At 35.2% G+C, this 26,329-nt stretch overlaps 4 protein-coding genes across 5 annotated transcripts in view; all 4 read left to right on the top strand.

Moving 5' to 3' along the window:
• The window catches only part of LOC100265120 (uncharacterized), a 30,070-nt gene extending 23,599 nt beyond the window's left edge, over nt 1–6,471 (top strand). The window contains exons 22-27 of the mRNA XM_010662112.3: nt 1,559–1,825; nt 1,952–2,025; nt 3,549–3,655; nt 4,358–4,476; nt 5,428–5,505; nt 5,778–6,471. Coding sequence (XP_010660414.1) covers nt 1,559–1,825; nt 1,952–2,025; nt 3,549–3,655; nt 4,358–4,476; nt 5,428–5,505; nt 5,778–5,969 — 837 coding nt within the window. The 3' untranslated portion in view covers nt 5,970–6,471. The remainder of the gene's footprint in view (nt 1–1,558; nt 1,826–1,951; nt 2,026–3,548; nt 3,656–4,357; nt 4,477–5,427; nt 5,506–5,777) is intronic.
• Nucleotides 6,472–7,554: 1,083 nt separating this feature from the next.
• Nucleotides 7,555–9,473, top strand: LOC100854506 (uncharacterized). The gene is made up of 5 exons (XM_010662105.3): nt 7,555–7,852; nt 8,340–8,474; nt 8,543–8,585; nt 8,974–9,084; nt 9,174–9,473. Exons 1-4 carry the CDS (start codon nt 7,635–7,637, stop codon nt 9,070–9,072), a joined length of 495 nt encoding a protein of 164 aa, XP_010660407.1. The 5' UTR covers nt 7,555–7,634; the 3' UTR covers nt 9,073–9,084; nt 9,174–9,473.
• Nucleotides 9,474–11,751: 2,278 nt separating this feature from the next.
• On the top strand, nt 11,752–14,236 carry LOC100266798 (uncharacterized). Of its 2 annotated transcripts, none has more exons than XM_002277591.5 (7): nt 11,752–12,123; nt 12,609–12,743; nt 12,828–12,870; nt 13,392–13,460; nt 13,553–13,667; nt 13,753–13,879; nt 13,997–14,236. In XM_002277591.5, exons 1-7 carry the CDS (start codon nt 11,918–11,920, stop codon nt 14,007–14,009), a joined length of 708 nt encoding a protein of 235 aa, XP_002277627.2. In that variant the 5' UTR covers nt 11,752–11,917; the 3' UTR covers nt 14,010–14,236. The 2 variants fall into 2 exon arrangements, with proteins under 2 accessions (XP_002277627.2, XP_010660399.1); XM_010662097.3 differs by having other exon boundaries at nt 11,755–12,123; nt 13,753–13,883.
• Nucleotides 14,237–15,585: 1,349 nt separating this feature from the next.
• On the top strand, nt 15,586–22,063 carry LOC104877280 (protein NTM1-like 9). The gene is made up of 5 exons (XM_010662080.3): nt 15,586–16,398; nt 18,129–18,449; nt 18,560–18,952; nt 19,779–20,219; nt 20,302–22,063. The coding sequence occupies exons 1-5, from the start codon at nt 15,958–15,960 to the stop codon at nt 20,602–20,604; spliced, it is 1,899 nt and encodes a 632-aa protein (XP_010660382.1). The 5' UTR covers nt 15,586–15,957; the 3' UTR covers nt 20,605–22,063.
• Nucleotides 22,064–26,329: the final 4,266 nt, after the last annotated feature.

Genomic DNA, 26,329 nt, shown 5'->3' with positions numbered 1-26,329 from the left:
AATCAAACAATTATTTGTGCATAGTTCTTTGGGGTAGTTTATAGTGTATATAGGAGATTGTGCATTGTCTATGATTGGTTGAGCTTTAAGTAAAGCAAAGGTGTTGCTTTGTGTGTAACCCTTAGCTTTGTTTGGCCCCTTGACACCTTGTATAATGTGTTTATGCTTTTTTTTTTTTTTTTTGATAGGTAAAAGTAATTGTATTAAAAAGAAAAGTATACACGATGTATACAAGGAAACAAAAAGCAAAAAGGCGCAGGCACACAAAAACAACCGCACCTTATGAAGCTCCTAACCAATCTACAAGATCAAGCATAGACAAGGAGCCTTTCCCAATATACAATCTTACCCAATTCCAAAATAGATGCAAAAAAGAACTTTTTAAAGAATGATCCGAACATTCACAACTCTCAAAGGCTCTCCTATTTCTTTCCCTCCAAATAGACCAAAAAAGGCATAACGGAGCAACCTTCCAAACCTTTTTCCTTTTTCTACCAACAGGAAAGCCTCCTTAACTCAAGAGTAAACCTCTCACCAAAGAGTGGATCACCCATTGAACATCGAACAAAGCAAAAATAAGCTACCACAATATACGAGCTTTTGGACAATGAAGAAGAATATGAACACTGTTTATGCTTTTGCACGCTCTTTTGTTAAGCGTTGTTAATGTAATTGATCTTTGCCTATGAAAAATAAAAAGTTGACTTGTAAAATGTGTTGTTTATTATTTTTCTTTTTTTTTATCTGTATCATGTATCATAAGTTTCTTTATATATTGGAAGCATGAAATATTAAATAATATATAACCAATTTCATGAAAGATAGTAGGATTTAAAGAGTTAAATTTATATCATATCATATGAAAAGATTGAATACTAGAGTTTTGAAACAAGACAATTTAACAAACTATGAGTTATTAGTATAGGTTCATCACCAAATCTACAAAAATGAACTTTTGAATTTTAGATATGATTTTTAGTACTAAATTCTAACTAGGCATGTGTGCATCAGTTTGTTGCTGATATACATGCTTTGTATTATCTCCAAGCTCGAACTTTTCACATTCTTCATTATTCTTTGCCCCATTTTTCCTCCCTTCCTCCTCCAAAAAAATAATAATCATAATCATAATCATAATCATAATCATCATTTAAATGAAAATTCTGTAATATTCATTTTAACAATAAATTTTCTTCACTTCCAAGAGAATGTGGCTTTTCATGTAGGATTATTTCACCTTTCTTTTTATGATTGATTTCTAACCTTATTATATATATTAAACAATTAATGTAATAAATAGTAATAATAATAATAATAATTTTTTTTTTAAGAAAAAAAAATTGAATTTGATTTTTCTTAAAGATTATGAAAAATAATTAAAGTTATATGTGTTGTTGTATCCTTATATTGCTCATTTTCATAAAAATTATATTGCATTGTTGTAATGTATTAAGTTATTGTTCATAGCTTCTCATAGTGTTCTCTTTTGTAGTCTTACTTTCATTCTCATATTTGTAGTTTATTGAATTGTTCTCTTTTTGTGTTTTTTCGTTTTTAGATAAAATCAAATGCTGTGAGAGCTCTTGGGAATCTTTCAAGATTTCTTCAGTATAGAAGTCCAGCTGGTATCCATGACAAGCCAGTGAATTGTGCGGGCCTATCTACACCAATCAACAGTGTTGAGGTGTTGTCATCAAGCACTAATAAGAAAAATGGTCACAGATTTGTGTCTAATTCAAACCAGCCACTTCCATTGGGAGATTCAAGTTGGCTAGAGAGAATGGTGCAGGCATTTCTTTCTTGTGTTACAACAGGAAATGTGAAGGTATTCTATACCCATTTTTAAATTTATAATTGTCCTCTTGGCTAATCTTTTGTGGTTAAGTATGCATGTTCTCATTTCAATGTCGGTATGTCATGATTCTCAAAAGTGTGAGGTTGTGTTAAACAGGTCCAATGGAATGTTTGTCATGCATTGAGCAACCTGTTCCTGAATGAGACATTAAGACTACAAGATATGGATTGGTAGGGAACTGAAAACCTTGATAATGCTGAGGATTTGTTCGCATATGCATATTACTAGCTTTAAAATTCTGGATATAGTAGGTTGATGCTTGATACTTGATGATGTCATATACTCTGGTGAAATGAAATGTTAGAAACTTTGAATAAATGAAGACTTCATCTTGATACGAACAGAAAGCCTGAGTGCTCTATGGAATCTTTTGTCATCTTTTCTTCTCCATCGAGCTCACTTAGGAAACTTAGGTGTACCCACAGTCACTGTTAGACAAGGGAATGGAGATTTTGTTGGTTTGGACAAATATGAATAAAACCAATGATGGAGTTCCCAGTATTTTGAGAAATGGCTTATGATGGCATGTAGAAGTTCTATCTACATTCTCTGTATTTTTTTTAATGAATGGGGAGGTTTCATAGTGCAGTCCGTTATACTGTATTTAGGAGTCATGCTCATGATCACAATTATTTGGGCTTTTTGGTCCTAAAATCTCCTATCTAGGTAAGCCATATATGGTACACATAGCCTCTATCATTTGATTTTCTCTTTCAATCTTACATACGAAATCTTTGCCAAACTTCTTATATGCTGCTTTTAACCTATGTTACTGGACACTAATGGATCTTCTTAGGTGGCTCCAACTGTGAGGATTCATGGGAAAGAGTATCATATAGAATGATATCATCCTGAAGTTTTTGCTATGTATCAAGAAATATCATATACAATTTGATACAGTTCAATTTTACATTGAGTGAGTATTGCATGAAATTACCCTCAATTGAAGGCAGCATATGAAATACTTGGGACTGCTTGTTGGTGTGTCTTCCCATGCTAGTACAAAACTATTCCTTTCCCAGTGAATTGGATTTACTCAGCATTTATCCTATTAACTTAAAACTTGTGCATACGACATGTTGGATGCTGGTGTACAGGTCCTTTGTGCTTGCATATTATTTCAATTTTGATAACATTTTCTATGATGCAAATAGAGGTAATAATAGACTCAGTTTTAATTTTCTCCTGAAACTTAAAGAAATAGTTCAACCTATGTCACTCCCATTTTTTGTCCATATCCTTGGATTTACTCAACCAATTTAAACTTGATACATATCTTAATTATACCTTTCATCCCTTGGCTTGTACTCTAGATCTGTCTAGAAGAATTTCTAACTAATGTCCCATTATCTTTCTCTCTTATTTGTTCCTTTTTTGTGTTAAAGCACAATTAACTAGGCTTTTCCTACATCTCTAATGTGCGGAGGCTAGCATAAGTTTCTTGGTGACAGAGCTGCTTAATGGTTCATAGGATTTTTTGGATTATCCAATGGTTATGCTTTTTGTATCTTGGGCTTGAAATTTTCATTTACATGATTAAAGAGTTTTCTTTTCTTTGCAAAACATATTGTAGCAAGTCTGAAAATGAAAATATCAAGACCATCACACACACATTTGTTCCTCATAAGGGAATCGAAATGCATTCTTAATATAGAGATGTTGATTTGTACTCAGTTTCTCACTTTTTTGACAGGGCTTCATCTGTTTTTAGTATTCTTCTACTACTACTTCGTGATTCTTCAAACTTTAAGATCAGGATACAAGCTGCTGCTGCTTTGTCTGTGCCAGCATCAATTCTTGGTGAGTCGTAGGTCTGATCATTGGTCATGTTATGATTGTTAAAATGTGATTATGGTTTTCATTGTCTTAACAACTAAGTAATGCCTTGGTCCAGTCAGGAGGGTAAGCAACACAAATTCTATTTTACTGTTATGCACTATTAGGGCTACATTTTCTGCTAGATGGCATTGGTGATGATGTTTTCTCTTACAACCTCATCCCATATTATTTTCAGATTTTCAGCTGTCTTTCGACTACCTTCAACTTGAAACATACCACTCATTCACTCCTATGGCTCCATCTTTGTTGTGTTCATCTCAGCTAATTTATTCCTGTCTTGTTCTCAATTCTATCTCTAACTTCTAACTAATTCATTGGCTTCCAGTTCTATGCATTCTTCTATTAGGACTCTTTGTCCTGATATCTTTCATTTCAGCAGCTGGTTTTATCAACATTATGAACATGTTATTTCTCAGCTTCTAGTACAAATAAGTGCCATGCAGTGTGCGCATGAATTCTCTCGAATTTGAAATTTTCTGCGTTTATATGTTGAATCTGAAGTTTCTTTGGTTCTTTTTAATGTGGGCTTGAACCCTAATGTTGCGTTTGAGGTGGATTTTTTTTTCTGCGATTCTTTTCAATGTGGGGTTGGATTGAATCTGAAATTTTCTGTCATGCCTTTTAATGTGGGCTTGAATGCTAATGTTTGTTTGTTTGTTGCAGATTATGGGAGATCATTCTCTGATGTTGTCCAAGGTCTGGAGCATATACTTGAGAATCTAGGGTTGGACCAAATTTCAACGCCCTCAAGTTTCAAATATAGGGTTGCACTTGAGAAGCAGGTCAGGCTCCTAAAATCTTTTGCATTTAAGTAATCCCATGTGCAACCATATGACTTTAGTCGTAGTTGCCAAATGGCATATCCTACTCAATTCAATGGAAGAGATTGATGGTCCTGTATGAAGATGAATGGGAAAAGGGATTCCCAAAAAAATTTTGGGTGCAAGTCTTCTTGGGCTGATTTGAGGACAGCTAATCCAAGTTAAGGTTGAAACTATAATTCAGAATATTATTATGGAATGTGCAAAAGTTTAGACAAGAGCATAATGTCAATTATCTAAGATAAATCAATTCAAAATGTTTTAAATTTCATCACTTAAGACTATTCTTTATTTCATTCCTTCAACACAGAAATCACATAATTTAGTTTATTTTACAGACATGGTATTTAAATAAATAAAAAATAGCATTACTGACAAATTTACGAAGGCAATCTAATAAACTAAATGACATTATCAAGCTCACAAACTCTTCCTTTTTCACTAATTCAAGATCACAGGCTTTTTAAGATATTTCTAACAAATTGGTTTTTAATCTTATTATGAAGAATTCCTTGAGTTTGGCAGTCCAGTCTTTTACCTTTTGCGTTGGAGCACATGGATGACTTTTATAGGGAGATCTATTTTCTTCTAGTTTTCTACTATGTGTGTAAATATACAATTTCTTCTCTAAAGAAGTTCTCATCCTTGTCTGGACCTTTCCTTTTCATAATTATGATACAAATATGCTTCTCAAACTAAAAATTATATACTAGTTTACAATTTACGTTTGTAAAGCAGCAATCCTTTATTCAATGGACACTTGGTTTGAATTGAAAAATGTTTGCTTGATAGGATTCAAGATTCATGTTCAGAAGATTTGTAAATGCCACATAGAATTCTCAAAATGTGGATTCGTAATCAACACTTGTGCCATTTTGGTATTTATTTATTTATTTGTTTTTCTTGTCACAGTTGACCTCAACCATGTTGCATGTGCTTAGCCTTGCATCAAGCAGTGATCACCAACCTCTTAAAGATTTTCTTGTGAAAGTAAGCATTTCATACTCATGGATATTACACCATTGATGTCTGTTGATGTTTTTATTGTTGTGTCCTGTTTCTGTTTGCTTTCTGAATATGGTAGTAATTAAATGCTTTTGCTGTAATTGCTCACTCTCTCTCATCATATTATTAAAGCCATGTGCAAGGTTTTTCCTAACTTGTATTTAAATGATTTTTATTTTTATATACGTGATACTCTCTGCATTACCAGATCTTTTTCTCAAGTTTTCTGGCCTCATTCATTTGACTATTTCATATAGAAAGCGGCATTTCTTGAAGAGTGGTTTAAGGCGCTATGCTCTTCACTAGGGGAGACAAGTACCCAACCTGAGGCTGATAGAAAGAAAGAGATGATCTCTCAGGCAGTACAATCACTAACTGAAGTGTATAAAAGCAGGAATCATCATGCCATTGCTCAGAAGTTTGAAAATCTGACCAACAACATACCATGAATCCCTTCATGGTCCAATTTCTGGTCTGATCGGTTAATTTTATGCTGGACCACATACAGTCTCAGGTCCTTCCTGTCACTTATATTTTCCTAATAATGTACGAGAAAAATGAACCCTTTTGAGGTATGCAATGGGGAATTGGAGGGTTACAATGAATCAAGTGTGAAATGGAGCAATGGGGATCACAGCGTCAGAGCAGATACATGAGAAGGACGTATTTGGATGCTTCCTTGTGTTTGATTTTGGGTTTCTGCTGCTTGTCATCTTCTGCATGGGAGTCGATCTATTTTGGAATGATCCTAGCATAGAGTCTTCTCCATTTTGTTTTTAACCTTTAGTGGGTTACTCTATTTTGTTACATGATCTGTATGATTAAATTATTCGATACTATTTAGCCTCTTGTGTAGGCAGCCCGTGATAGTGGGGTTCCAGGGGTATTTTCTGATCTCTACTTTCTTTTCCCATTTATGGAATTTGAATCTCTATGATCATTATTTTTCCACTTCCTAGAACGCCAGAAACAAGTAAGGCTGGTTAATGGAGTCCTATATCATCGCATTACCTTTTCTCTTTCTTAATCTATCATCGCCATTATTTAGGTCAAAATTTTATTTTCCTTATCTGATATTCATTATTATTTTTTAATTTAATGGTTATGAGTCACTTTCAATATAATTTTCCATTCCTTTGTTTTGAATGTGTGGTTTGTTTGTTTGTTTGTTTTTTATTTACTTTTTATTAATGTATTACTTTAAAAAAAATTATTAAAAAATTTATTCTTAAAAACAAAATTGAATTGTTTTGACTATTCTTAAAATAGAACAGGTTGCTAAAATTTCATTTTATTTGGTTCTCATGGTTTTAAAAACTATATACCCCTTTCATAGGATTGAATAAACCCTCACACACCTTAGATTTAAAAGGAGTGTTAAAGCTTTAAAACATGTTTATATTGATAAGAGGTGTCTATATTTACATAACATTAAAAAAAATTTCTTTATCCGATATGAGACATTATAATTATTATTATTATCTCTTTTTTAGAAGTTGGACAATTTTATAAATCAAAGAGCACCTTCAAACTATCAAGTTTTCATGAACTAAAAGAAAAAAAAATCATGTAAAAATTTAATTTTATGGTTCAATTTAGTATGTGATAATTAAAAGGATTTTGTGTATGTCTCTCAAGGAATCGATCTTCGAAAAATATAGACTAGGTAAGGCATTAAGTGAGAAGTTGACAAAACTTAAAAGTTGATTTTAAATTAAATTATTTTTAGTTTATTTAGATAAAACTTATTATCTATTTTTCGTTTTATGTATTAAAGTTATTTAATAAATTTATCACTAATATTCATTTTCATAGATTTTAACGTATATTTATTTTCACTAATTTTAAATAATAAATTTATTCATATAATTGACATACTTCATAAAATATTTATTAAAAAAAAGTCAAGCCATATAATAATTAAGAAATTTAAAAGAAAAAATGGAAGGAGAAAAAGCAAGGAAGGGTAGGAAAAACTGTATAAATATGAATGAGAACGGTCGGAACGTTTGTCGTTTGAGAGTAGGATATGAAGTCATCAAGTTGGGCACTGAGGAGTGAGGACAACCAATGAGGTTTAGGGGGAGCGTTTTAGTTCTGAGACCGAAAGACAAATGCAGAAGAATGGTGTGGAGCTGGAGGAACTGGAACAGGGTGATGCCCAAGGTTCATCGGGTGAGGTTGCTTCTGGGGATCATATGGATATCACCCTCACCACCATCCTTGTTTCCAATGGCGACTCCCGCATTCAGGTTGTTGTTTCTGATGGGGACCAACTCTCTCCCAAGAAACCTCACCTTTCTAGGACTCCCAGCTCTCACGATGAATGCAGGTCCTATCAATTTTCCCACTTCTTTTCGTTTCTGATATTGTTTTTGTCTGGTGTCTCTCTTCTGGGGCCCTACGAAGTACAACCCTTTGCTCTTCCTGCATCACAACTTACCCAATTCTTCATCTTCTCAAAACGGGCACTTTTCATAACCAAACCAAATATCCCATCAATTGGTATTTGGGAATTGGAATTCCCGGGAACCAAACTGATGCTTTCTTTCTACCATTTCCATTTCAGGGTTCAACATTGGTCCATTCCCATTATAAAGTCATTCTAAGCATTTCTTTTATGAATACATTTCAAATAGAGTTTGGAATGTAGAGTACAATACTCAACTGGGTTATCACAATTATGCAGCTTAGCTTTGATTTAGTGCTGTTAAATGACTGCCCTTTAATTTTAAGGGGACTACTAGAACCATTGAATGTGTTGTATTTCTAACCATGGAGCTCGTAACTATTTTTGTTCTGCATGTTATTTTCTGCAGAGTTTGTAATGCGGACATGGAAGAAGATTTGATAGAGCTTGGATGCCATTGTAGAGGTTGGCTTGCAAAAGCTCACCGAACATGTATAGATACTTGGTTCCGTACAAGAGGTTCAAACAAATGCGAGATATGCAAGTAAGTTTTTCATTTAAGCTGACCTAGTTTTGGGCGGCCAATAATGTGCTTCAGTCTTTTTTGTGCAGACAGGTAGCCGTAAATGTGCCACCTCCAGAGTCGCTGCCGAGTGTAAGTCTTCTCTATCTTTGTGTAAAGACAATCTAGGATGGCAAACTTTAAGATTCATTGCCTTTGCCCTTGTTTTCAATTGATCAATTGTCTTTTCTGTTCAGTATTCCAATTCTGCTTTTCCAAACTGAGGCACTAGATATCTGTTTCAGATATGCTAGCTGTATGTTGAAAAGCAGGAAAACTGTTAGTTTTCCAATCCATGGCATTGCCCATCATTCATGCTAAGCTTGTTTGATCTTGTTATTGATGACAATTTGTAGCAGGGAAATTATCCCTCCTTTGGAAGGAGGGAGGTAGGTAGCTACGATCAAAGCTACTGGAATCTGCTTATTTAATGAAAACAATATTCCTTGCTCTGACTTTAGATTGATCATTTCTGCAACAGGGGGGTTTTAGACCAGTTTGCGTGGCTTTGACAATCCTCATTTTTGGTCTCCTGCTGGATGTGCTGGTATCAATTGTTTTTGGTGTGTCTTTACTGTGAACATCATGATTGGTACTCGTTCTATATCCATTTGGCGTCTGTTCATGCAAATACCATCTTCCAAGCTGGGTCAGATTGAGATTTTAAAGGCATTGTAACAGGTATCATGTCTGTGCTTGGATTTGGAAATGCACTTTGCATTGCTGGGCGATTCAGCCAGAGTTCAAGGAGAATAATGCAAGTAGCCGAAACAAATATGAATCTTGGGTACCTTCCCGCTTTGTAGCTAAATATGTAAACAATAAGATTCAAAAATTGTCATCCACCTTTTGCTCCTCTTAGAGTTAAGAGACCTTGAATAGATGGGATTATTCAGTTGGGTGTGTCTAGAAATTCTTTTTGTACATCTCCAATGTTGTCAAATCCTCTTTCAAGAGTAAGATTTTTAATCTGATTGTCCACTTTGTACATGGTCTTTTCTAGTTTGCTTATTACTATGAACCTTCCTCTTTAAATCGGATAGTTATAGGCGTAAGAGGTTTTGCCTCAAGATAATTTTTGTCAAAATTTCTATCAATATTTTTTGATATATCTCAAAGATATCCATAAAATCTAATTATCAATATATCCATAAAAATCGATTAAACTTTTCTAAAAATAAAAATAAAATTGAGCATTTATATCTCCTCCCTCACTCTAAGTTAGACAAAACTAAAGAAGAAAACTAAATGAGTAAATGTAAGAATATCAATGTTTGTAGAATCGGACCAAACATTGAACTAAAAAGATTATCTATTCATGAATGATGATCGAACTGATGATATTACAAATATATGATTTATATTTTATTAAAATTAAAAATAATTATAAGGAATTAAAATATGTATATATAATTAACTTTTTTAATAATATTTCATTTTTATATTTGATATATCAAATTAAATGATAAAAGATAAATATAAATGAAATTGAAAAGTTCATTAAGTTTTTGATCAAACAATAATTAATCGGTTCATATGAAATTGGATGGTTCGATATTTGATTTGATGGTGGTCCAACCCTTGAAATCCAATCCTATTTTCAATTCAAAATATTGAAGAATATAAAAATGTGGGTTAAAATAAAGATTTGTGCCATTTTAGTTTGCATTTATCTGATTTTATATTATTGATTTGTTTTGCTTGTCACAAATACCCTCAAACCATGAATGCATCAAGCAATCATCACCAACCTCTAAAAGATTAATATCCAAGGCAGTGTAATCACTAACCGAAATGTATGAAAGCAGAAAGCATCACAGAAGTTTGAAAATCTGATCAACAACATACCATGAATCACTTGTATGCCGAAATAAGCTATAAAGGAAAATGAATCCTTGGCCCATCTTTGAAATTTTAGAATGGAAAATTAATCCAATGTATTTGGATTATTTTTTAAAATAAGAATAAGAATAAAAATAAAACATTCATTTTTATGAAAATCAAAATCTCACTTTTAATTTTATCCATGGTTTGTATGCTTAAATCATTCAATCAGAGTGATTTATTATAAGCTTACCTATCTGGCCTCTTGAATCAAATTAGGGAATTTTAGTCAAATCTTTATTTTCTTTATTTGGGGTCATTATTATTTTTAATTTCATGGTCACAAGTGAAAACAATTTTTATATGTTCCTTAAAAGTTCTTAATTTTACTTTGTTTTTAAAAACCAAAAACAAAAAATAATAACCAAACAATGTTATATTTTTGTTTTTAAAAAACTCAGCCAAATGGGTTCTCATCTTCTACAAAATTCCAAACATTTATATTTTCATAATAAGAATTTTGATAGATGGGTTTTTTAAAAACTTTTTTTTATATAGTTATTCTCAAATTTAAATAATAAATAAGACAAATTTCATGATGAGAACAAAAAAGTAAAAACAAATTTATATATTTTTCTTAATAAAATAAAAAATGTATGATATAATTATAATTTAATATATTTTTTTAAAAATCTAAAAGAATAAATATTACTATACAAATATGATAAATGTTAGATAAACATTAAATTAGATTCACGATAAACTCAAATTATTCGAACTCTAACCCAATGTCAATCTTAATTAAACTTACATTAAAAAAAAAAAAAAAAAACTTAACCTAAGTTGAATTCAAGTATTAGAAATGTTTTCTTTAACCGGTCCAAACATCGAATTATACCCCTACCACCTACCAAACATACCATTATGCGGGTCCTATGGGGAACGACTCTTTTGCCTCAATTTTGGATTGATGCTACTATCTAGGAGTCTCTTTTATGATGCTTATCCGGATCTTGCTTGATTTGTGTGATTAAATTATTCAATAAAAGTGATTTATTCTAAAACTACCTATTTGGCTTCTTGTGTGCCTAGTTGGTGATGTGCATTCCTTAGGCTTACCCCATAAAAGCAGAAATATGAGTGGGGCCATAAATGTTCTCGGACCCCACCTTTGTTTTTTTGGTCACCATAATTTAAATCAAATCTTTATTTATTATTTTTTTTTTTATGGTCAAAAATTAATATTTGAAAAATAATTTTCTTTCCTCGATGTTTTTAAATTAGATTTTAGGCTCATAAAGTCAAAATAATTGAATGAATTTTTTAAGAAAAAAAATTGTTTTAATTTAAGTTTTATGCACTCGATTAAAGGTATTATCGAGATATTTTGGATGGAGAAATTTTCGAGACTAGGAGAAGGTAATATTTATATTATTAGAAGATATAACTTGAAAATGGAAAAGAGTAGTGTAGTCTCTCTTAGATTAGGATGTGGAGTCATAATCTTGGACGCTGAGGAGTCATGGCGTGTCCAACCACTGAGATTTGGGGGGGAGGGTTTTAGTTTTGAGAGAGAGATAGCGTAGCGAAAGGGAAGACAAATGAAGAAGAATGGTGTGGACCTGGAGGAAGAGGGTGATGCCGGAGGGTCATCGGTGGAGGTTGTTTCTGGGGATCACGTAACCCTCACCACCATCCTTGTTTCCAATGGCGACTCCCTCGTTCAGGTTGTTGTTTCTGATGGGGACCAACTCTCTCCCAAGAAGCCTCACCTTTCTAGGACTCCCAGTTCTCACGACCAATGCAGGTTCTGTCAATTTTTTCCACTTGTTTACATATCTGATTTTGTTTTCTTTGGTGTCTCTCTTCTGGGGCCCTACAATCTGTAATTCCCTTCATTATTACCCTTGTTCTTCCTGCATCACAACTAACCCAATTCCCCATTTTCTCTAAATGGGCAACTTTTCACGGCAAAACCAAGCATCCTCCCACCAATAGGTATTTGGGAATTGCGAATTGAAATTCCCAGGAACCAATTGATGCTTTCTGACATTTTCATTTCAGGGAATTGGGGGTGGGGATTGGTCCATTTCGTTGTAAGTTATTCTAAGCATTTCTTTTAAGAATATATTTTAAACAGTGATTGCATGTAAAAGACACTACGCAACTGGGTTATCAATTCATTTAGTGTTGCAATGGGTACCAAGCCATGTTGTTCAGTGACTCCCTTTAAATTAGAACCATCGGAAAAGTGTTCTAACCATGGAGCCAGTGGCTATTCTTGTTCTACAGAGTTTGCCAGCAGGAGAAGGAAGAAGATTTGATAGATCTTGGATGCCAATGTAGAGGTGGGCTTGCAAAATCTCACCGAACATGTATAGACACTTGGTTTCATACAAAAGGTTCAAACAAATGCGAGATATGCCAGTAAGTTATTCATTGAACCGGTTGATGATTTTAAGCTTAGTGCAATTTTGAATGACCATAATGTGCTTTAGTCTTTTTGTGTAGACAGGTAGCCTCAAATGTGTCTCCTCCGGAATCCCAACCGAGTGTAGGTATTCAGTATCTTTGTGTAAATAAAACCTAGGATGAAAAACTTTAAGTTTGCCTTTACTCTTTTCATTAAGATTTGAATTGGATTTAATGCTTGGGTTGAACCATTTTGGTGGAATCCTACAACGTGATTCCCTCCCCCCCATCCCTCCCACATTTTATCTGATGCTGTATGTGCTTTAAAGCCCAAACTTTTAATAAAGCAATTTACTGGTTGATGGTTTTTCCAGTGTTCCAATGTTGCTTTTCAAAACTGAGATCACACAACTCCAGGCGCTGGGTCTCTGTTTGAGATATGCTAGCAGTATGTTGAAAAGCAGAAAAGACTGTTATTGTGTGAAAATGCTTTGTATAGACTACATATCCATGGCATTGCCCATCAGTGATTGATTACAGTTTTAGACCTTTGGTATAAGCAAACACATAAAATAGTGCTAAGCTCGGGTGATACTGATGACAATTTGTAGCAAATAATGGAGGTTTATGTCTTTAAATTAGCTTGTGTGTTCCATGAAGCAGGCAAATTACTGGGTTTGGAGGGTTGACCCAAACTTTAGAGGGTCAAATATTGCGCAGGAACAAGCAAGGGTAAGAATGTAGCTATCAAGCAACTGGAATCTTTTCATTTAGTGAAAACATTATTCTTTGCTGTGATTTTAGGTTGATCATTTCTGCAACAGGGTTGTTTTAAACCACTTTGGGTGGCTTTGTCAATCCTCATTGGCGGTCTTCTGTTGGATGTGCTGATATCAATTGTTCTTGGTGTCTCTGCATTGCCTGTGAACATCATCATTGGTACTTATTTTATACCCATTTGGCACCTGTTTATCTGAAAATACGACCTTCCAATATTCCAAGTTCTTGGTGGGCATTGGAACAGGTGTTATTGTCGTCCTTGGACTTGGAACTGCAATACGGCTTGCCCTGGAATTTTGCCATGAGTGGAGTTTAAGAAGAGTATCACAGAGAGTAGATACAAATGTGACTCTTGGTTACTATCCTACTTTGTAGGTAAATATGTAAATAATAAGATTTAAAACCTATAAGAGCCCTCTTACATATTTTGTTATGTGTACTCATCTATCTTTCTCTGCCTTACCTTAATGTTCTTGTTTCTCTTGCAGATCATACACCTGATGCATTGGAAAAGATCATTCTCCATTAAACAGATTTGATTTATTCAGTTGAGTGTGCCATGAAATTTTCTTTGGAAATCCATCTGATGTTGTCAAGTCCTCTTTATTCTAGATTTTAATATGATTATACGCATTCATGCTGCTTCGATTTGCATTACCAGAAACAAGTAGTCATTCTCGTGGATGTACGTGTTTTGAGTGGATGCATATTTGTTTGTATTCTTCGTATCCTCACACCATCTGATCTGTTGTTGGTGAACGCATATGCACATGGTTTCTTTGGGTGATGCATATGCACATAGTCCTTGACTCCTTAATTTATAATGTACATAGCCCTCAATATATAGTCCTTTTACCAAGCCCAAAGAGCTAATCCTTCCTTTTCTAACGTTGCTTATTTCCTTCATCTTTAGATCATTTCTTTCTACACTAGACATCATCTCTTGAAACTGGAATGTGTAACCTAAAATCTTGGATGTTACCAATTTATATGCCTTCACAACATGTAACTTAAGATGACAGTTATGACACCTTAAATCAATGAATCATTTAGCCAGCCATTTAGCAAGCATGAGGTTCTAGAAAGCCATTAACAATTGGGTCTTTTGAGAATTTGTGAGAAGCATTGTAGGAACGGTGGAACGATTATGAAGCACTGGGAAAGTATTTTTGGGAGTAGGAAGAACTTATTTTGTAATTGTTAGTTTTAAACGTCGTCTTTTCAGTTTGATTCATAGAGAAAGGTTTCACAGCGAAGTTTAACAGTATTTGGCAGGAGCTCCCATGGATGCAACTAAAGTTTCTCACCATCTTGCAATTTTATAATCTTTGCTATCATGCTGTAACCCCAGCATCAGACATGAGAGACGCAGCAGCTGCAGCGGTAGTGGGGATAACTCCTGTGGAGGAAGCGGGTTTTGATAAATGCAGAAGCCTGAAAATAAATATAAAAACACCTGTAAATATCAATAACAAGCAAGAGCCAGAATTGTTTATGATTTCACTACATGCATGTCCAACCCTCATTTTGGTCCAACATTTCAATTCTCCTGACCTACTTGCAGAGATCAGTATCCATGAATGAATAGTTTATTGTACCTAAAGTTGTTATGATAACTCATTCAAGCCTTTTGGAATACAGGGTACTCACTGCAACATTCATGGCTTTTAAGTAAGGGTAGATAATTTCAAGTGACAAACATTCGGATGATTATGGAAAAAGGTGTGAGAATAATAATGTTAATAGAGAGAACGCATGAGGTGGGCTGATTTGGGTGGATTGGGAAGCCAATCCAGTCCACCAATTGACTTGGATGAGGGGAAAAGAAAAGGACAGAAAGCCAAAGAGCCCATTATGATTAATTAAAGCAATTAATGTCATTGACATAAATGCACCCAGCTTCACCTTCACTGTTAGAAATTTTCACAAAATTTGGAATGAATAAATGAAAAAGGACAAAGAAGTGTGGAGTGTGGAGTGTGAAGTGTGAATGGGGGGAAGGATGGGGAAGAGGACTACGGCTTGTAGAGTGAGCAACAGTGAAGCTTGGTGGGAAGGTGGGGGAGTGGTTTCTAGGCAGATGCCTGTGACTTTGAGAAGAGATACGTGAATGCGAAAGAGCCAAAGGCCAAAACAGGGTGCGTGGTGTCATGTTGTGATTGGAAAGCCAACCTCACGTCCATTGACGCGTATTGGGAAGACGTTATACAAGGAAAGAGCGCTTACGCGCTATGGCCTCACATCACATTATATAGGAAACACATACCGATTGATGATGGCGGGGTAAAAGCTAAAAATAAAGAAACAAAGAAAGAAAAAGCAAGGGAGAAAAAGAGTTAAAGGCAAAAAGAAGAGGAGAAGGAGGAGGAGGAAGAATCGAAGTTTGATTGGATTGTGTGTATTAAACAACAAAGGGAAAAGGGGAAAAGGGTTAGCGAGGAATTGGAAGATGGGAGCGGTATCCATGGAGTCATTACCACTGGGATTCAGATTCAGGCCCACCGACGAGGAGCTCATCAACCACTACTTGAAGTTGAAGATCGAAGGGCGTCATTCGGAGGTGGAGGTTATTCGGGAACTTGATGTTTGCAAATGGGAGCCTTGGGATTTGCCTGGCCTCTCCATGATCAAGGCAGATGATCCGGAGTGGTTCTTCTTCTGCCCTCGTGATAGGAAGTACCCAAACGGCCGTCGTTCCAACCGGGCCACCGACGCCGGTTACTGGAAAGCTACTGGCAAGGACCGTACCATTAAGTCTCGCAAGTCTTCCGCTTCGATTGGCATGAAGAAGACCCTTGTTTTCTATAAGGGCCGTGCTCCCAAGGGTCAGCGCACCAACTGGATCTTCCATGAGTACCGTGTCATCGACTCTGCTTCTGATTCTTCCCAGGTAACACTCTTTTCTCTCTCTTGTAGCTTTCTTCACCTGCAAGTTTCCTTAGCTTGTGCTTGTTTTCATGGATTTGGAATTCGAATCGTACCCTCCAATCCCTGAATTGACTTTACTTCCCCTAAGTTTCTAATTTCTGAATACAAATTCAACCTCAAAATCAAAATTTTGAACTGCAACGAATTAGAGTTCCCCTTCTAATCCCATCGTTTAAATTCATCTCATCACAACAGTTGAATAATGAGTAGTATTTCAGGATTAATTTGTTGTTTTTGAGAACAACAATGAGAACACTTCTATAGGTTTTGAAAACCAGTAAAAGTACACCCAAAATGATAGAGTAAATAGTTTCTTAATTCCTTCTCTGATAAAAAGGGAACTATATGAAGCCTTCCTCCGTGGCTTCTGACTGTGTTGGGTTCCCTGAGGTCCATCTTAGGTGGCAAGGGGTTGGGTGTCATTGGCCTAACTTGCCTCTCAGTTTTTGAAGGGTCACCATCCCTTGGGATTTTGAGATAGTGTCATTAATATCCTTTTATCAAATATCAAGCATTATGGGTATTTCTAAAGCCTTTCTTGTTCCCTGCCAAACTATTAGCTAACATTGAAGTCAAGGAAAAACTATCACCTCAAATTTTAAATGAAATGGGATGGGCTGTGTTTGTCAGCAAGGGGTAAACATAGTGAGTCAGGGCTTGTTGAGATCATCAAAATATAGGATTAAAAACTCTGAAATGAAAATAATTTAAACAATAATTTATACTGTCATGGAAATTGTGTAAAGCCAGAAACCAAAATGCTTTTGAAGCTTTCAGGCATGTAGGCTTTGAAGTTGTGCCAAAAAATGCATTGTTAGGGTTCTATTGGTCTAATATAAAATTGGGTCTTGGTTTATGTATGAGTGTCAGATTTGTCTGATCCCTTGATTGTGGGACGTAGGGGGCACAAATAAGCTTATCTAATTTCCCTTTTTTCTCATGCTATAATTCTATCCCCTAGGCTAAGATGGAATGTATGATTAAAAATATCCAATGAGAATGTCAGGTTATTTAGAATTACATAGGAGTTTATTTTTCTTTTTCTATTTCTTTATTGAACACACTTGGCGGGTACATATTTGGCCAATAAGCATGTGAAATATAGATCCCACACCTCCCTTGTCATATCATGTCCAATAGAGTATTTCCCGTATTTTGAGCGGCTCATCTTACATCGTAGTGGAAAAGAAAGCAAGTAGGGGAAGAAAATTTCAAAATATAATATGGTAACCTCCAATAGGCCATTTTGTTTAAAATAAATTTATGGTCAATCTGTGAAATGGGTAAAGTGGTGTGCATTTAGAAATTCCATGAGCTGAATTCTGTCAGGTGAATTCATCTTATATGCTTCAAACATTGGTGTGCATGCTGAAATTTGAGGATTGAGATATGGATTGAATCAGGATCAACAGTTGGGTACTCATCAAATTCATGTCAAGGGAGACTTGAAGATTTTGGTTTCAACAGTGAAACAAAGCTGTTGAACCATGGAACTAATGAGCCCCTTGGATAGTTTGACTCACATGAGAATAGGAACAAATTCTTCATCTCTGTAATTAAAGAACCAGCATAGATATAGGGAATCCAAAAAGGCAGTCAAACCTGATATTCACTGTTGATTTTATTAGTTTTAATATTGACCAGCTGTACTGACATTTCAAACCCATTTTGTTCCTTATTTACTTTCTGCAGGGTGCCTATGTTCTGTTTCGTTTGTTCTACAAGCCAAATGAGAGGATTGATAATCCAAAGTATGATGAAGTAGAGCCTACGGGCTTGTCTCCTGTGACAACCAAGTCTTCTCCAGGTGACACATCATCAGATCTTGTTCAAGAAACAGAAATGTCAGATACACCGACTGGGGGGGAATCAGAAAATTTTGAGAGATGGCTGAATGATAAATCAGACAATGTCACTCCTACTGCTCCTGTACCTGTTGAGAGCTGCTGCAATGGCTACATACCTTCTGATGTGGAAGACCATGTAGCAGAAGTAGAAGAACAAGTTTCAGAGGTGAGAAACAGGGATTTTAGCTTGTCACTGTGCTTTATTTTTAGTATATTGACTTTATAATTATAAGAAACTCAGTGAACAGACCTTGGTTATTCTTCCTATTATTTTAGGTTTATCCACCGCTGGGAGAAGATTCAAGGTCGTATGATGGTCAAATAGATTGCAAGGTTTTCTCTCCAGAATCGCAGCTTTACCCAGAGCTAGCCACAGCCTACATGGGTTCACCTTTTTCCAGTGACTTTGGTGATGGTCAGACTGGATTGCGTTTTCAGGATGGGGTTAGTGAGCCGGAGGTATGCCTCACAGAGTTTTGGGATGAAATCTTCAATAACCATGATGAATGCTCTGGTGAAGAGTCCAACAGTAAGAAGAACTCAGCTGTTGGAAGTGAGACCCTGGTGCCCGGTCAAGTTTCTCTGTTACCTAATAGACCACATGGAGACTCTCATACTAAAAATGGTGGATCAAACAGTGACACTGACACTGATATGGCTCAAATGCAGGTACAATAACTACTTTTATAAATTGCAATGAAAGTTCAAGCACCAAAAATTTGAGCTGTTTTATCCCTTAGGTGGTACATCTGATTTAACTTTAAAAGGGGTTCATGGTAGTATTTAACCATAGATTTATAATACACAGGTTTTTTTATACATATAATACAACAAAATCGCATGCAATAGATTTATATTTGCTTTTGCATATCTTTTCTGTGACTTCATCTCATCAGATGTGAACAAGGCAAAGTATTGTTTTCAAAGTGCTTCAGCAAAGCTTTAAAGGCTTTCTTTTACTCTCTCTTCGGGAAAATCTTCTCCACAGAGCCATTTATTTTATGCTCTCCAGTTAAATAGTGCCTTATCAGTATTTTCCTTTGAATAATTTTAAAAGCTTATGGAGAAGTTGCTGCTATGCTTGTATAGCTTCTCTCCTTTTTCAGAAAGGAAATTTGGGAAATGAATGCTTTTTGGGGTTTATGAATTCTGTTTTCATGCTTTTTTTTTGAGACAATAGGATTTTGTATACATCTTATTAACTGATGCAACCAAATGTCTTATATATTTGGAGTGCATTGAATTTCCAAAGTTTCATTTCCATAGCTTTAGATTTTATGCAAATATTTTTCTTTTTCATTTAATTTTGGTTAAAACGTGTATTGAAGATACATTTTTCTTAATACAAACATTGATGGGTATATGACTTGATAAGTGTGTAGTCATACCTTCACCTTTTGGTCACTTTACATGGTTGATTGGTGGTTACCTTAGTCAGGGAGAAATTCTAATTATTTATAAAATTAATCCATTGTGCTTTTCCCTTTTACACCAGTATGATCCGGAAATGAGAGCTTCCAAGTGGTCCGATGAGTATATTGTTGGCAAGGATCACTTGCAAATGGATGTATCTCCTGGATATCACCAACCTCAAGCGTCATTCCATTTCCCAGAATTCAAAAGTGGTAACATTGGTGCTCTTGGGGATGATTCTATTGGACGAGATGCTTCATCTGCTGTTTCTGCTATGGCTTCATTAGATGCTTTACTCAATAATCTGGAGGAATCATCTACTCAGAAGAATCATGTTAATTATGGTGGTGATCCTGTTGGTGGAACTGGAATCAAGATCAGAACCCGCCAGCCACTACAACGACAAATGCCTGACAACTTTGTAACACAGGGCATTGCTCCTAGAAGAATCCGCTTGCAGATGCACAAAGTGATGTATGCAAGCAGCAATGACGAACAAGAAGCCCAGCCAACTCTCAAGGAGGTAAGCTCTGTTACTGAAACTAAATAAAATTCAGATGGTTTTTCTTCTCCAATTAGAAACCATGTAATATTAGTGTCTGCAGGTTGGAGAAGGCAGAGAACATCCTCCTACATCTGACGGCCCAGAGAAAGAGAGTATCGTTGGGGCAACCAGTAGGTCCAGTAGAGGATTAAAACTGAGATTGAGGGTGAACAGGGATGGTGAATCTGAAGGTGAATCTGACAACTTCCAGGTGAAGCCATCAGCATTTTTGGAGACAGTCCCTGCACGCCGTGGCCCAAGTACCTTGTTAGTGTATACAGTCAGCTTATCTCTAGTTATAACCCTGTTCCTATTCTTAACAGGGACCTGGAGATACCTTAGGTCTTACATGTTGCATGGATAAGACTACACACTGTATATGTCTGGATGGTCTTATACAATGATAGTTTTGCAGGTGGTCTTCATAGCTTAGGGTATTTCTTTTTTTCCTTTAGGTAATACGAACAGCCCTCCTTTTGTACATCCTGGTCTAGTTGTGCTTAGTTTTGTAATATAAAAGTGGGAACCAATGTAGTAACAGATCACTTCTACTTTTATTTCTGGATTGCCTTCCTATGAACTTCAAGAGGCACTAAACTATATGTGGTCGGAGTTTGTATGAATAGAGTTTTGTTAATAAGGCACTGATGAATTGGGTACTAGAAACCCATCCAACTGGATTCATAACCAAATTGACAACGGTGGGCCGCTGCTGCAGCGGTTTTTGTTAAACAGAAGGCTCTGTATCTGCGCCAACAGTTTGGTCCTATTTATTGTATCCTTGGGTCATCACGCTTGGGTAACAAGGTGTTTGTTTTGAGGCAAAAAGGATGAGAAGAAGACAAGTTTTATCGTGAAAATATGTAGTATTCACTATTCCACGGCAAGCCCAGATGGCAGATAGCATCGCATGGGTCTGTACGGTAGAGTGGTTGGGTGGAGGGTGGGTATGGGGAAGAGGGGCGAGATGCGTTTAATTTTGGCGTGTCAGGCTTTTGAAACCGAGATGTGACCTCATAATGCATGTATAAAGGGCATCAATGAAATAAATAATGGGGAAGATGGAGGGAGAGAGGATAAGGATGAGCATCATTGGCCTCGCAATAATGAAATTCCAGATAAAGCTCTGGGAAATGAGTCGTCAGACAAGTCCAGAGAAAGACACCCACGTGGAAGCGTAGTAGCACTAGCACACTGGAAAAAAATAAAACAACTGCCCTGCACCGCCGTTGGAAAGCTAAAGATGGTGTTAGAAAACAAACCGTCTGCCCACTCATCTATTTATTGTTTTTTTAAAGTATTTGAGTAGAAAGAGAGCGTAGCCTCCACCACCAGTTGCAGACCAAGACAGAAGACCTGTTAGATTTTGTTTCCTTCAGAGTTTGAAGCGTGGTTCTCCCCTCATTTGGAGTTGAAGGCCCATTCCCATAACTTGAAATTGAAGCAGAGAAGTGTAGTGGGTGATAGAAGGGATGATATTGGTGGCGGTAGTAGCAGAGCTCATGGAGGAGTACACAGCGCTGTTGGCAAGGGTGCTGGAGCATCTCTTCCACGATGCCCCTTTCCCCAGGAGAATTCGTTTTCTTATCCTCCGCAGTCTCCCCTTCGCTTCCCCCTCCTCTCTCCGCTTCATTAGGGCCCCTGCTGCTTGATCCCCTCTCGTTTATTTCATTGTTCACTTCTCTATGTACATCAGAGTTGATTCTCTTTGTTTCTCCCTTTCCTTTTCCCGGCTCTCTCTCTCCCTTTGAGAACTGAAACATGTTTGTAATATCAACCTCTCTATCTGTTTAATCTGCAGTTTTTTTCTTTAACTGATTAAACCTCTCTCTCTCCCTTTCAGCTCTCCCTTTGAGAACTGAAACATGTTTGTAATATCAACCTCTCTATCTGTTTAATCTGCAATTTTTTTTTAACTGATTAAACCCTTGTTTAAAGGGATGATTATCTATCAGTGGGCATATCCTTCCACCCCTTTTAACAAAGAATGACAGACCAGAGGGGTTAGCTCCAGAGAGCCCAGTTCAATGTTAGTGGAGAAAAAGTAGAAGCTGATGATACCTGTTGAAAACCCTGATCATATTTCATTAATTAATAATGGGTGACCTCTGTTTCTTCATTCAGCATTCACCATAACAGGCTTATAGGAATCAGGAATGATTCAATTCACGAGGGTGGGTTGGTTATGCCCTATGGATGGTTCAATGTGTATGTATGTAGTCATTCATCCATAGCCATCTCCATTCTCCAACAGCAGCTCCAGCTCTTGGCTTTTCTAGGTCACTGTGCAACTTCATTGTAGCTGTGGGTTTAATTTGAGTTTGATGTGCATCACATCAATTCCCAATCAATATTCATCTCAAATTAAGGTATCATTATTGCTGTCAATCATTAAACAATACACCAATATGGTAATTTATTGAAAATTTATGATGAGGTGGCTTTAAATGAACCGTAATTATCACCCATATGTCAATGATGTGTTAATTTATGGGCGTTCTGGACCCTTCCATTGAGAAGGAAGATTACCATGGAATAAGTCAAGAAGTGTACGAGAGAAGTCCCATCGTGTTTAGTGAGGTACCTAATTCTGCAACAGTCAACAAAGGAATTGGCCGAGTGTAAGCTAAGTGTATGAGTTGCTGAGTTAGCTTATGTTACAGTTAGCAATTAATTTATGTCTCTTTAATGCATTGATTAGTTGCATTTCACAATTTACAACTTCTCTCTCTAAAGACTTTCTGTGTTCAAGGGAATGGTGTTTAATTTTAACCTGTGACTTAAATTAATCCATATATGTAATTCTTAGAGAAAAAAGTGTATTAAATTTAAATGAAGTGATTAATTTAATTATAATTAAATTAATAAATAAATTAGAAGTAGATTTATAATTAAAGATAATTTAATTAGAACTCAAAAACATCTCATAAGTAGTAAATTATTTTGTTTGATTTATCATAAATATATATTTTTTTCTTTTAGGGTGTGTCTAAAAAAGAAAGACAAAAATGTTGGAAAAAAAATCATTTTTTCTTATATTAGGGAAAATAAGATATAAAAAGAAATTAGAGAAGTTTGCCAAAAGTGCATTTACATTAGGGAAAACATTTTCCTTCTTATTAGCCAAAATATAATATGGGCATATATATGGGATATGTAGAATCAGGGAAATTGAGAGAAGAAAAAAAAATTGCCTATTCTTCAAAAAAATATAGGAGACAAAATGAACGAGAGATTGGACAGCTAGCAAGAAATATTGCCAAATATCTTCAATTTATCAATGACTTTTTACTAATTTTTTCAAAAAGTCATTAATAGTTCGTTCCTCCCATTTAACAAGTAGATTTGATCCCCGAAAGATGAAACATAAATCATGGATCTACTAAGTCTTCTCGAGGAATTGCTTAAGAATAAGAAAGAGGAATCTCATGTAAATACCATGTAATAAGGTTTGATCCAGACGATTCCATAAATATTCCATTCCAAAAATAGAAACAATTGGGATTTTTTTTGGAGATTGGATGCAGTTACTAATTCATGATCTGACATATATAGAATGAAAACTTCATTCTTGATTCTATGAGAATTTTTATGAAAGTCTTTGATCCAATGGTAAAAAAATGTTTCCTAATGAATATTTCATCATCCTAAGCCAAATTTGAATTGGGATATTTTCCAATGGTCATTAAATTCCGTCACAAATTGCATCATTTTCATCATCCTAAGATTTTGCACGCACCACATGAATCTATGTGCCTATGTCACATTGTTGCAATGGGATACATTGGATTGCTAGGGGCACACGTTGCTATGTATACTTGATGGTTCTTTGGTTGCATGACTCCGTGTGTTTTATATTATTATATGTGCATTTTATATCAATACGTATACCTTAGTGTTAAGTTGGAAGTCATGTGCTTTGCATGCATGAAAGACTAACCTGTCAATAATGTCAAATGAATATCGAAAGAGTATGCCTATCACTTCTAAGAGAAATGATATTTGTCGAATGAGGTGTCACTCCTTCTTTCATTACATAAAGGATAAGGGAAGTCATTCCATATTTTAGTTCATGAAGGCGATTCCTTATAGCTTTTTTAAACCCATTTCATCTCCTTATGTGAGTTGAAATTTCTTGCTTATCAACTTACCTTCCCTTGTCTTAGGGTTAACATATTGATTTGACCTCTTGTGAGTTAATGTTTGGCCAATTTTTATATACATTCCTTGAAAATATCCTACTTAGAGTGACATCTTAATTTGTTATATTTGTTCTAATCAAGAAATGGCTCAAAGCATGTTACTTGACTTTGGCGCATTTTGATAATGACTTTAACCTATACTTTAATATTATCAAGTTCTTTGAATATATTAATGATCTTGATTTAACAGATATGGTTGTAGGCTCCTCAAGGTAATAGATTATTGTTAGCCCCTTGACTTGGAGTATATGACACAAATACCTTATGAGTGGACACTTTGGCTCTATGAGTTACCTGTAATTGAGGCAAGGTGGCATAAGAGTGCAATGCCATATGCAATGAGGCAACAACAAAGTCCACTCAAATGTAATGCCTATACTTGACACAAAGGTACAATGCCATGTATGTAAAGATTTAAGAGTCATGGATGCAATGTTATGATTGGTTGTTGAACCAACAAGAGGGCCTAGGCAAGGCATGAGGCCATAATAGTAACAAAATGGATGCATGAGCGAGTTACCTTGACACATACATGACCTTAGATATGATGGGAACACATGAGCATGGTGGGTTATATGCTCAAGAAACTTGCAGGTTGCTTAGAGCTGCTACAACAAGCTAGTAAAGAATGTTGTAAGAAGTGTGGACTAAGAGAGGGTTTGTCACATACACTAGTTACTTAAAAAGCATGCGGTAAGTTGCCTAGAGATGCTTCAATAAGCTAGTGAAGCATGTTACAAGGTGTACGGACTTAAAGAGGGCTTAGCATGCACACGAACTATATAAAGAACATGCAACAAGTTACCTAGATATGTTTATGAACGAAAATTTTGATAAATATTAATGATATATCGTGTATTGGGAGATATGAAAATGATATCAAGTGGTGATATATCAAAATTCATTAAAAAAATTATTGATATATCGATATACGATAAATAGTCCTTTTTTTTTCATTTAATCCTCGTTGATTGCGTTTTTTTTGCATATTTTTTTCGGAAAAATTGCCTAAAATCCCCCACAGCCGCTTTGCACGCTTCACGTTGTTATGGGCCCAGGTCACGTCATCTAGCCCAATTGCTTTAATCGGCCGCCCAGCTGCATCAATCGGCTCCAGGTCACATCATCTGACCAGCTGCCCAACACGCATGCATCAAGCGCTGCTATTAGGAAAACTAAATTTTAAAAAGTAATGGTTGAAGAGGTTGAACCAAGACGTCACCTTAGAGTAGGGGAATGTTGTGCCACCCACCCAGCTTATATTTTTGTTATTTATTGACATACCCTTATACATATAACATTAAAATTATTATATATAGTATCCAAAAATAAATTTCTTAATACTATATATATATATATATATATAAAATATTTTTTTTATATATATAGATATCATAGAATCAAATTATTATAAATAAATTCATTTTAATTATCATGTCTTTTGTATAATAACTAAATACAAAATAAATAAAATTATCAATATTTTAATAAAAAATATTTATACATGTATTATTATTTTTTTATATCATTGAATATAACCAAATTAGATAGATATATATATAAAATATATTTTTAAGTTATAAACATTATTGTTGAATATTATAAATTACATTATGTATGCATTAATTTCTTCAATAAAACAATTTTAAAATGTTTATTACATTTCTAAGTTTATTTGTAAGAGTTTTTTCTTACATTTTTATGAGTTTTAATTAATTTTTGGCTCATCAATATTTTGTATCAAAATATCCAACGATATTTCTCCAATATATCCATAAAATTGAAGTACTGATATATCCATGATTATCTATATTTTCATAATTGGATGTTGCAAGAAGTTAGTGAAGCATGTTGCATGGTGTACAACCTAAGAGAGAGCTTAGCACA

Source organism: Vitis vinifera, chromosome 2 (genome assembly GCF_030704535.1).
Source record: "Vitis vinifera cultivar Pinot Noir 40024 chromosome 2, ASM3070453v1".
Lineage (NCBI taxonomy): Eukaryota > Viridiplantae > Streptophyta > Magnoliopsida > Vitales > Vitaceae > Vitis > Vitis vinifera.
Note: the sequence above shows the minus strand (reverse complement) of the source record. Positions and strands in the feature narration are given on the sequence as shown.

Excerpts from the sequence above, each read along its gene's own strand:
- LOC104877280 (XM_010662080.3), top strand. The coding sequence starts at position 15,958 with ATGGGAGCGGTATCCATGGAGTCATTACCACTGGGATTCAGATTCAGG. Across the intron at positions 16,399-18,128 it reads CTGCTTCTGATTCTTCCCAG|GGTGCCTATGTTCTGTTTCG; the intron begins GTAACACTCTTT and ends TACTTTCTGCAG. Across the intron at positions 18,450-18,559 it reads TAGAAGAACAAGTTTCAGAG|GTTTATCCACCGCTGGGAGA; the intron begins GTGAGAAACAGG and ends CTATTATTTTAG.
- LOC100266798 (XM_002277591.5), top strand. The coding sequence starts at position 11,918 with ATGAAGAAGAATGGTGTGGACCTGGAGGAAGAGGGTGATGCCGGAGGG. Across the intron at positions 12,744-12,827 it reads AACAAATGCGAGATATGCCA|ACAGGTAGCCTCAAATGTGT; the intron begins GTAAGTTATTCA and ends CTTTTTGTGTAG. Across the intron at positions 12,871-13,391 it reads CTCCGGAATCCCAACCGAGT|GCAAATTACTGGGTTTGGAG; the intron begins GTAGGTATTCAG and ends TCCATGAAGCAG.
- LOC100854506 (XM_010662105.3), top strand. The coding sequence starts at position 7,635 with ATGCAGAAGAATGGTGTGGAGCTGGAGGAACTGGAACAGGGTGATGCC. Across the intron at positions 7,853-8,339 it reads AGCTCTCACGATGAATGCAG|AGTTTGTAATGCGGACATGG; the intron begins GTCCTATCAATT and ends TATTTTCTGCAG. Across the intron at positions 8,475-8,542 it reads AACAAATGCGAGATATGCAA|ACAGGTAGCCGTAAATGTGC; the intron begins GTAAGTTTTTCA and ends TTTTTTGTGCAG.